Below are 10,814 nucleotides of genomic sequence, written 5' to 3'. Positions count from 1 at the left end.
TGTCTCGCTTCCCTCTCTCTCGCCCCCCCCCCCCCCCCTCTCTCTCTCTCAGTCTTGCTCGCACGGGCGCGAGCTACACTGATTGTAATAGGCGAACATCATACCCAAAACCGTGACTGAAACTCATACGTCTCTACATAAGAACGGGTAGATTGAAAGGAACCGTGTCTGTCGTTCTCATTGTAATTCTAAGGTTACAACAGTGCAGCGAACCCTTCCAAAGTTGTGCCAACTCAGAGCCTGTTGACATTAGTCTTTCAATCAGGAAGTATATTGGTTGCGCTCTTTGCCAAGCGTGTTTTGTAACAGCTTTTTGGATGGGGCTAGCAGTTAAAGGATCGAGTCACCACCCTCCGCGACCCTCTCGATTCGCAACCCCCCCCCCCCCTTTTTTTCCACTCGTACCCGCACCTAGTCCCTTTCATTTACCCAGTTAGTTGTGTGTGTGTGTGTGTATGAGTGTGTGTGTGTGTGTGTGTGTGTGTGTGTGTGTGTCAGTGTGTGTGTGTGTGTTTGTGTGTGTGTCAGCGTGTGTGTGTGTCAACGCGACATTGTGTGTAAGTGTTTTCGTCTATGAGAGATTATGAGATTTTTTGATTTATTATCCATTCGCAACAGTCGGAAAACATAATGGAATTGTATTACTCCACTGAGCTTATATTTCTGACATCGCAAAATTGTGTCTTTCACTGCAGGGGAGAGAACCCCCATACTGAAGTTACAAATAATTCGTAGATTTTCATCTGTTACCTCCCATGTATTTCATTATGTCAACTTTTAGAACCATCGACAAGTGAAAATATGACTGTTTTGTTTGACTGTTACATAAACTGTCACATAGTGAGGGGGCTGCCACTCATACGCACACACGAACGCCCACACGCATTCATACACCCCCCACCACCCCCCTAACGCACACACACACACACACACACACACACACGCAGTCATCAGTCCAAGGGGCAGTTGTCCTACCATTGCCTGGGTGGTTGTCACGTGTCATATGTCCAGGGGGGGGGGGGGGGGTCCAGGGTCACAGGTCCGGGGGCAATGTTTCGAGGGGGGGAGGTGGAGGGGCGATTGTCCAGGAGCAAATAGCCTGCTACGCATGCTTGCTCTTAGTGTAGCTTGTCGCATGCGCAGTCACTTTCCGCGAGTGCGATAAAAGCAGGGGGATTTTCTCGCAAGATTCCCTCTCACAGATTATCGCGGGCCCTGTCTGAGGTGTAAAACATAAAGATACGACAAAGGTAACAAGTAGGCTACCTATTCGTGGTATTGCAGCAGTGCGTTAAGACACATTCTTTCGTAAGTAGGTAGATTGTTAATAGTCAGTAACTTTGCACGCATAATTGTGACCCTCCACCACGGAATGAGTCGCATGTCACCTTTGCATAATTTTCATATTTTTAAATTTTCCTAACGAGTTTCTTATGCTCTATCCAATGGTGAAAACCGTTTTAGAAAAGAGCAAAAACTGTTTGAGTTATAAGCCTGTGACTAAGGTGACCCTCACACTGTTACTAGACACTCCCCAGACTTATATTAAGCCTAGCGCCGAACCGCGGGAGGTGACATGCGACTCATTTCGTGGTGGAGGGTCACAATTATGGACGCTGACACAAATACAGGCAAAACAGTACTATGCACATTTTTTCACTTTTTTTAAGTTAAACACAACAACAAAAACAAGAAAAACGTGAAGTTTAAAAAAAAATCTATCTATTCAAAGTTAAAACAATTTCTTGTTAAAAAATAAATACCAACATTCCATACAACTCAACAACCAAGTTCACTGCAGCTGACCGATACTATTGCTCTGAATAAATGTTTATGCACCATAGTGGTTTTATGTGACAAGTTTGTTTTCTTCTAGCTCGTATCATAAAATCCCTTCTGTTTTTCAGGTAGTTTGAAGGGAACATCTTCTTGTGACTGTAAGTGAGTAAGCAAAAGAAAAATGCAAATGGCATTGATACGAGTAAAATATGTGCGTGCATTTTGCGAATGTGAGTTTAAGACTGTTTATGCGCGCGCGCGCGCGCGTGTGTGTGTGTGTGTGTGTGTGTGTGTGTGTATGTGTGTGTGTGTGTCATCGTGTGTGTGTGTGTGTGTGTGTGTGTGTGTGTCAGCGTGTGTGTATGTGTGTGTGTGTGTCTGTGTGGGTCTGTGTGGGTGTCTGTGGGTGTCTGTGTGTGTGTGATCAGCTGCTAGTCCTACAGCCATCCAGAAAGTGTGTTTGACACCTAATGACGTCAGTTGTATGACGTCATCAGTAGCCTCGTTCAATATCGACGACGTCAATCAGATCTTTCTTGCTGACGAAACGATTGTAGTTCTCCAGAAATACTGCCACCGCCTGAAACAAAATCATGCACAGCTTTTTTTTGAAAGCTTAAAGTTGTTTTTGTTGTTGTTGTTGTTGTTGTTGTTGTTGTTGTTGTAGTGGTGGTGGTGGAGGTGTTGGTTGTTGTTGTTGTGTTGTTTGTTCGCCTCATGTTGTGGGGGTTGTTTGTCAAAAAAGTAAAAGCAACAATTCAATAACTTGCTGGCAGTTTAGCTGTCATCAGATATCTGAACTCCCATTAGCAGAGCTCAGTGCTAATCAAAACTCCCCAACAAAGAGTCTGAGAGATCCAGCCTCTGGCACTATAGTGATGTCAGATGGACAACTCACATGGTTTCATATCAACAACGACAGCAACGACGACAAAAACAACAACAACACCAGCAACCACAACGACGACAACAACAACAACGACGATGACAACAACAACAACAACAACAATAACAACAACAATAGTAATAACAACGAAAGCACCAATAACAACAATAATAACGAAAGCAAAAACAACATTCTGCGAATACAAACTAAGTCTAAGTGGGTTTGCAGAAAAAATAATACACGCACGTTTTGTTTTCCCTTGAAAATAGCACAACATTTTTGTTTATTACCAAACCAGAATCAGTAAGTTGCTTCGTCAAAAAACCAACAACATCCAACCGAAACAGCCAGCCAATTTGACAACTTATTAATTAACCAAGCAAACAGGCAAAGAAACACGCAAAGAAGTAAATAAGCAAACAAAACAGCTACAAAAAAGGAAGACCCCTCTACAAAGGAAAAACAACAACAACAACAAAGCAAAACAAAACGCGGAAACAAATAATCAAACAAGACTATAAGATACAGCAGGCCAAACAATTAACCAGCCAACACATAAACTAACTATCAAAGAAACATACCTTTTGCAGCGTATCTTCGTCAAGAGCCATCGCAATATGCGGTGTAATCGTGACTCCTGGCTCCTTCCATAACAAACTATCCGCAGGCAACGGTTCTACCGGGAACACATCCAGAATTGCACCGGAGATCCACTCAGATCTGTACAACAATTCGCGTAAAGCGAAATCAATACATTTTGGTCAATCTGTGGAACTGATCACTGAACGCATTGCATTTTAGATCACCACAACTAGAAAATCATAGGTTGGCCGAAACCGTACTGCCGAGAAAGTGCGGACACATTGTCTCATAATGCTGCGTCGCTCACAAGAAATAACGGTTTTAGGTGTGACAAAAAAAAGAACAGGGCCTGAGTACGGTGATAAATACAAGACTTATTTTACAACCATTTGAAAAATACATATACTGTTCAAAAAAAGAAACGCATAGTTGCTACTTGCCAAATTTGTTTTATTTTTCGAAAAAATTAACAGAAAATCCAATATTTAGATTATTTGTTTGAAATTTGGTATGGACACAGTTGAATGCACACACAGTTCATTTGCATCTTCAAATCAATCAGTCAATCAATACGATTGGGTGCCGAGGCTGTCAAGTCAGTAGGGGGTGTGACTGCCTTGAGCAGCAACAACTGCCCGGCACCTTCTGGGCATGGACTGGATCTGATGCCGGATATCTTGCTGTGGGATGGTGTCCCACTCCTCCTGAAGTGCCTGCAATAGATCGCGGTGATTTGCCGGCGCTTCTTCTTGCCTGCGCACACGTCTGTCCAATTCATCCCAGAGGTGTTCTATCGGGTTCATGTCTGGCGACATGGATGGCCAGGGAAGCACCTGGACATGGTGGTCGGTGAGGAACTGGGTGGTGAGTCGTGCTGTGTGCGGGCGAGCGTTGTCCTGCTGGAATATGGCATCCTGGTCAGCCAGAAGAGGAAGGGCGTGTGGGCGCAGAATTTCCTCCACGTATCGCTGGGCAGTTATGCGCCCTTGGACGTGCACCAGGGTGCTCCTTCCAGCGGTATTGATCGCCCCCCACACCATGACGCCTCCACCACCATGAACGGGTGCCTCATCCACACAGTTGGGCGCGTAACGTTCGTTTACTCTCCGGTACACCCTCCTCCGACCATCATGTCGCTGGAGCAGGAAGTAGGACTCGTCGCTGAACCACACGTGTCTCCAGTGATTCCGGACGGTCCAGCGAAGGTGCTGGTTGCCCCACTGCACTCGGTTCTGGCGATGGCGGCGGGTGAGGACAGCTCCTCTGTGAGGTCTGCGAGCTCTCAAACCAGCTTCATGCAGGCGGTTCCGCACGGTCTGGTCCGATAATCGGTGTGGCCCGGGGAGAGCCTGGACAGAAGATGAGGCCGACAGGAAACGATTCCGGAGGTGGCGGAGCCGTATGAAGCGGTCGTGAGCAGCAGTTGTCGCCCTTGGTCTTCCCGCTCGTGGCAAGTCAGCAACGGAGCCAGTGGCTTGAAACCTGACCCACAGTCTACTGATGGTGCTCTGGGACACGTGGAAGTGCCTGGCGATTGCACTTTGACTTTGGCCTGCTTGTAAACGACCCAATGCAATTTGGCGGTCTTCTCTGCTCAATCGGGCCATCTTTCGTCGCTGAATTGTCGTCTGATTTCTTTGTGGCGAACAATCCGCTTTTATGGGTTTTGGAAGACATGGTGAGAGCTCAATATTCCCCGAGTTTCACGAGATTACACTGAAGCATGACGAGTGGTCATGCCAAATGAGCAATTTTGACATTGTAGCCACTGATAACGCATGCGTCACGTGCAGAGCTCACTTGTGGCAATGGACGAAAGGTCGACGACCAGATAAACATTTTCTGCAGTTTGGTGGATATCCTTGTAGCCATATAACTAAATTAACCAAATATTACAAGCTATGCGTTTCTTTTTTTGAACAGTATACATCCCCCGTGGCTGCCCGCATAACGAAATCGTTTTTTTCGTGTTTTGAACTTGCCAGTGTTACAGCACAGAGCAGAGTCCGTCCCGCACTTTGCTTTGTGTACATCACTTGACCACCCAAACACCCGCACAACGCAACATTTTCACGAGAAAAACACGTTTATTTGTTTGCTTTGTCTGTATTACACATTTCTATTTACATTTACCACTGACACACCAAATTGTATACTTTAGTTTGCAAGTGAATCGTACAAAATAACGTTATCACGAGACGAACAGAGATCTCAGAGATCGTCTGCTTCTCAACTGTTTCGCGCAAATCGTGTAATATCTATTTTGCGGAAACCTCCCGAAGAAATGCAATCTCAGCGGCTTCCACCTGCAACATAGTCGTGCTTATTTGGAATGTGACGTCCTGTTCTTCGTCAGTCACACCTATCTCGAAAACTAAGCGTCGCATAGAACCAGCGCCCTTCCATTATCAGTAACACAAACCAAATGAATCTAATTGACATGAAACGGATTTACAACAACAAAAACGCATTTCTTTTATTCAAACACAACATACGTATATATTTCATGAATTTCTAGGATCATTATGAACACACTGCAAATCATGTTTAAACCTAAATGTCAGCAAAAATGTCGATGGTAATCTTGATGAACAAACTAATTCATTAATGTTTAAACTTACGATCTGAAATGCAATAAACGATTTTTGTAAATAACTCCTTCGGGTTTGTAGGTATTGTGGAAGAGGGACCTTCTCTAGCGAGAGGTCTGTCGGAAACACGTTGTTTTTTTTTCTTCTTAACGCCCAGCCGACCACGAAGGGCCATATCAGGACGGTGCTGCTTTGACATATAACGTGCGCCACACACAAGACAGAAGTCGCAGCACAGGCTTCATGTCTCACCCAGTCACATTATTCTGACACCGGACCAACCAGTCCTAGCACTAACCCCATAATGCCAGACGCCAGGCGGAGCAGCCACTAGATTGCCAATTTTAAAGTCTTAGGTATGACCCGGCCGGGGTTCGAAGCCACGACCTCCCGATCACGGGGCGGACGCCTTACCACTAGGCCAACCGTGCCGGTTGTCGGAAACACGTGCTCCGACTCTCCCACAACCCATACAAACCCGACGGAGTTTAGTTCTTTTTTTAATTCGTTGATGCCCTGGTCCGCATTGGGTATACCAAATAACAATGTCAGCCTCATTGATTTCTGCGCAGAGATGGAATTGTGTTTTTGATGAATTGTGACCCTCCACCACGGAATGAGTCGCATGTCACCTTTGCATAATTTTCATATTTTTACATTTTCCTAAAGAGTTTCTTATGCTCTATCCAGTGGTGAAAACCGTTTTAGAAAAGAGCGAAAACTGTTTGAGCTATAAGCCTGTGACTAAGGTGACCCTCACACTTTTACTAGACACTCCCCAGACTTATATTAAGCCTAGCGCAGAACCGCGGGAGGTGACATGCGACTCATTTCGTGGTGGAGGGTCACAATTAGCATCAATCTGCGAACTCAATTCATGAGAGAGAGAAAATTCCAACTCTGCCCAACAAGTAGTCAGCATTTTGATAGTGTTTGTGTGTTCAAGTGGAGACACAATCTCACCCCATGGAAAAGCCTTGACTGAGAGAGAGCAGAACTGTTTTTACGACAAGGATGCTTTTTTCTCTTCTTTATTTGGTGTTTAACGTCGTTTTCAACCACGAAGGTTATATCGCGACGGGGAAAGGGGGGAGATGGGATAGAGCCACTTGTCAATTGTTTCTTGTTCACAAAAGCACTAATCAAAAATTTGCTCCAGGGGCTTGCAACGTAGTACAATGTATTACCTTACTGGGAGAATGCAAGTTTCCAGTACAAAGGACTTAACATTTCTTACATACTGCTTGACTAAAATCTTTACAAAAATTGACTATATTCTCTACAAGAAACACTTAACAAGGGTAAAAAGAGAAACAGAATCCGTTAGTCGCCTCTTACGACATGCTGGGGAGCATCGGGTAAATTCTTCCCCCTAACCCGCGGGGGAAGACAATGATGCGCGTGAAGCGAGATTAGAGTATGGTAACAGCCTGGTGTCAGGTGTAGGCTATTAATGTACGTTACCTCAGAGCCTTAATAATGGACTCCTCGCCCATGATGTCACCCCGTCCTACGTTGATGAAGACCGGCTTCTGAAATAATGACGTCACACATCACAACTTATTCCTGGTTGACATTTTGATCTGCTCTGTCTGCAAATCTTAACCCTTGAAGTAATTGTGATCTCTCTCTCTCTCTCTCTCTCTCTCTCTCTCTCTCTCTCTCTCTCTCTCTCTCTCTCTCTCTCTCTCTCTCTCTCTCTCTCTCTCTCTCTCTCTCTCTCTCTCTCTCTCTCTCTCTCTCTCTCTCCATAATAACTCTTTTCATGTGTTGTTTTGTTCTCGTCTTTGTTTGCAAGGACAGATTGTAAGACTAGGCAATGCCTAAAATCTCCATCCTTCTGTAATAAAGTTTAATCAATCAATCAATCAATCAATCAATCTCTCTCTCTCTCTCTCTCTCTCTCTCTCTCTCTCTCTCTCTCTCTCTCTCTCTCTCTCTCTCTCTCTCTCCCTCTGTGTTCCATTATGTCCGTCTGTATGCCTGTGTGTTGCTGTTTCTCTCTATGTCTCTGTGTCTGTGTCTGTGTGGGTCTCTCTTTCTCTCACGTGTGTCTACTCACTGGTCCTTAATTCGTGTCTGTGTGATTCTTTCACACACACACACACACACACACACACACACACACACACACACACACACACACTCACACACACACACACACACACACACACACACACACACACACACACACACACACACACACACACATACACATTCAAACACACACACACACACACACACACACACACACACACACACACACACACACACACACACACACACATTCAAACACATTACTTTCCACTTTATCGTTCGTATTTTGTTTGCCTTGCCTTATCTTTGCAAACTTGCAAGACATCATGATCTAGAAGTCCTCTAGTGTGCTCTGTGGAGGGCAGCATATTCACTATGTAGTCTCCCTGACTCAGTGTGCTTGGCAAATCTTCTGTCGTGCTGCACAGTAATCAGATGATCAATCAATAGAATGTGTCTGATGATTAATGAATTATCATTTTCTCAGCAAAACACGATACACACGCGTATTGACGTTCGCGCGCGTACACACCCACTTACACACGTGCACGTATGCACGCTAGCAAGCGCATACACACACACACACACACACACACACACGCACAAACACGCACGCACACACAAACACACACACACACACACACACACACACACACACATTTGTTTTTCTCAAGAAAGCCATGTAGTTGTTTTTTTCTGCAACAACACTCAGACCTGTAGTGATGTACGTCCGGGGATCCGTGTCCTTTTTCCACGGGGGTTCTCGTTACTCCGTACACCGTCATGCCAAACATGTTGCACAGGGAAGCCACTGCGAACCACACAAAACATATTTAAGACCTTGACCAGTCTTTCCTTTCTTTTTAATTTGGTTTCCCTTTTCTTTCTCTATTAATTTCTTTTTATTTATGCTTCCCATATCTATGATATTTTCATGCAGCTATGATTGTCAAATGTTTATGAGATAACTTTCAATACTGGTTACTTTTTCCTAGGCTTGATATCCCCAAGCTATTTTCGGCTATATGATTGCCAGGTGTTTATGAGACCGCTTTCACTAGTATGTACAAAACTTTCTGTTGTCGACTTACTTCTTTTTCCAATGTTTCCTACGCCCAGCAGTACCACAGAGCTATCGCGAAGTACTAGACATCGTCTGGGGGAGTCACCCCCAATTCTGCAAAATAAATTGTAATCATTAGATAAATAAATAAATAAATAAATAAAATAAAAAAGTCATCAACCAACCAACCAACCAACCAACAAACAAACAAACAAACAAACAAACAAATAAACAAACAAACCAACTAACCAACTAATCAACCAAATAAATAAATAGATAAATACGTAAATAAATAGATAAAAAAGAGAGACATAAATTCATACACAAATAAACAAATATATACATGAATAGATGGATAAAAGAATATAACAAATAAAAATACGTAAATGAAAATAAAAATACGTAAATATAAACAAAAGAAACGAACAAAAAAACTTAAAAATAAACAAATAACTACATTAGTGACAGAATGCTTAAATGAGTACATAAAACAAGGAATGTGCCAGCGTCAACCTTTTGGAGACGTGTACTGGTCAATGTGACCAAGAATATGTGTTCTTTATTTAACTGTATTTGGACCGGAAATGCAATAACGTAATCTAAAATGACACACAACTATACTAATTAATGAGCAGGATTTCAGTAGGATACTCGTTAGTGTTGAATCTAACTTCCGCGTGGCCTAGCTATAATTTGCCTCGTGTTGTCAGGGATGCATACGTCTAGCAAACGAAACCCGTTGGACTTAAATAAATCAAATTCGGAAATAGTGCACCGAGAGGCGCCGTCACAGTAGGTCACAGTAACGCTTAGCTTAACTTGAATAATTGCACTTTCCAAATACTGTACTAGTTTTATTATGCAATTAGATATTACTGCTGTGAGGTGTAATTATCTCTAGCTAGACAACCATACACAGCTAGCCTCCGACACCCCTACCAACTCATCCCAAAACTGTGTGTTGATCTCACGTTAAGCATATTTGATATGCTCACCATCTTGTTTATAATTATTTGCATTGCTAAACAATGACGGATACGCTGATACACGTATACAAGCATGTGTTCGAGTGCAGATCCTTAAATTTCCGTTGCAATTAATTCACACAATAGAGAAATAGAGTTCAAGTGCTAAAACCAACTCAACTCAAAAGCTGAATTATTATTATTATTATGGTGAGCTTATATAGCGCGAACCACAATTAACTGTGCTCTCCGCGCTTTACATACTAATTTCTGCCGTGTGAAATGGAATTTTTTACAGACAGACAGACAAACAAACATTTTTTACACACAATATATAACGCATTCACATCGACCAGCAAACCTCAAGCCTGTTAGGCGAACCTTCACCTTTCACGGCCTTTATTCCAAGTCACACGGGTATTTTGATGGACATTTTTATCTATGCCTATACAATTTTGCCAGGAAAGACCCTTTTGTCAATCGTGGGATCTTTAACGTGCACACCCAATATAGTGTACACGAAGGGACCTCGGTTTTTCGTCTCATCCGAAAGACTAGCACTTGAACCCACCACCTAGGTTAGGAAAGGGGGGAGAAAATAGCGGCCTGACCCCGGGTTGAACACGCAACCTCTCGATTCCGAGCGCAAGTGCGTTACCACTCGGCCACCCAGTCGAATCTCTAGGGAGAGAAAAAGAAAAAATACGTTTACAATAACACGTTGTGCGCTACAGCTGTAACGTTCGCTTATCATAACGGCACATACGACTTGCCATACCTTTTCCAGACAGAAGCCTTCTGTTGGTCGTGGTACATGTAAAGGTTTCTGTGATGGGCCAGGATCTGACCAATGGCGTACTCTGACACAGGGTCAGAGGAAATGGATGATCGCGTCAGGACGAAGTGCGGAG

At 43.6% G+C, this 10,814-nt stretch overlaps 1 protein-coding gene across 1 annotated transcript in view; it reads right to left on the bottom strand.

Annotated features, from left to right (window-relative positions):
• Positions 1–1,131: 1,131 nt before the first annotated feature.
• Positions 1,132–10,814, bottom strand: part of LOC138947291 (glyoxylate/hydroxypyruvate reductase A-like) — a 12,621-nt gene continuing 2,938 nt past the window's right edge. Inside the window, exons 3-9 of the mRNA XM_070318740.1 lie at positions 10,682–10,814; positions 8,967–9,052; positions 8,590–8,686; positions 8,175–8,295; positions 7,303–7,370; positions 3,247–3,385; positions 1,132–2,359 (exon numbers count right to left, since the gene is read on the bottom strand). The exon at positions 10,682–10,814 is cut by the window's right edge and continues 4 nt beyond it. Of these exons, the coding sequence (XP_070174841.1) occupies positions 2,273–2,359; positions 3,247–3,385; positions 7,303–7,370; positions 8,175–8,295; positions 8,590–8,686; positions 8,967–9,052; positions 10,682–10,719 (636 nt within the window). The 5' untranslated portion in view covers positions 10,720–10,814 and the 3' untranslated portion in view covers positions 1,132–2,272. The remainder of the gene's footprint in view (positions 2,360–3,246; positions 3,386–7,302; positions 7,371–8,174; positions 8,296–8,589; positions 8,687–8,966; positions 9,053–10,681) is intronic.

The sequence above is a fragment of the Littorina saxatilis genome, linkage group LG14, assembly GCF_037325665.1.
Source record: "Littorina saxatilis isolate snail1 linkage group LG14, US_GU_Lsax_2.0, whole genome shotgun sequence".
Lineage (NCBI taxonomy): Eukaryota > Metazoa > Mollusca > Gastropoda > Littorinimorpha > Littorinidae > Littorina > Littorina saxatilis.
This window is presented reverse-complemented; position numbering and strand designations above follow the sequence as displayed.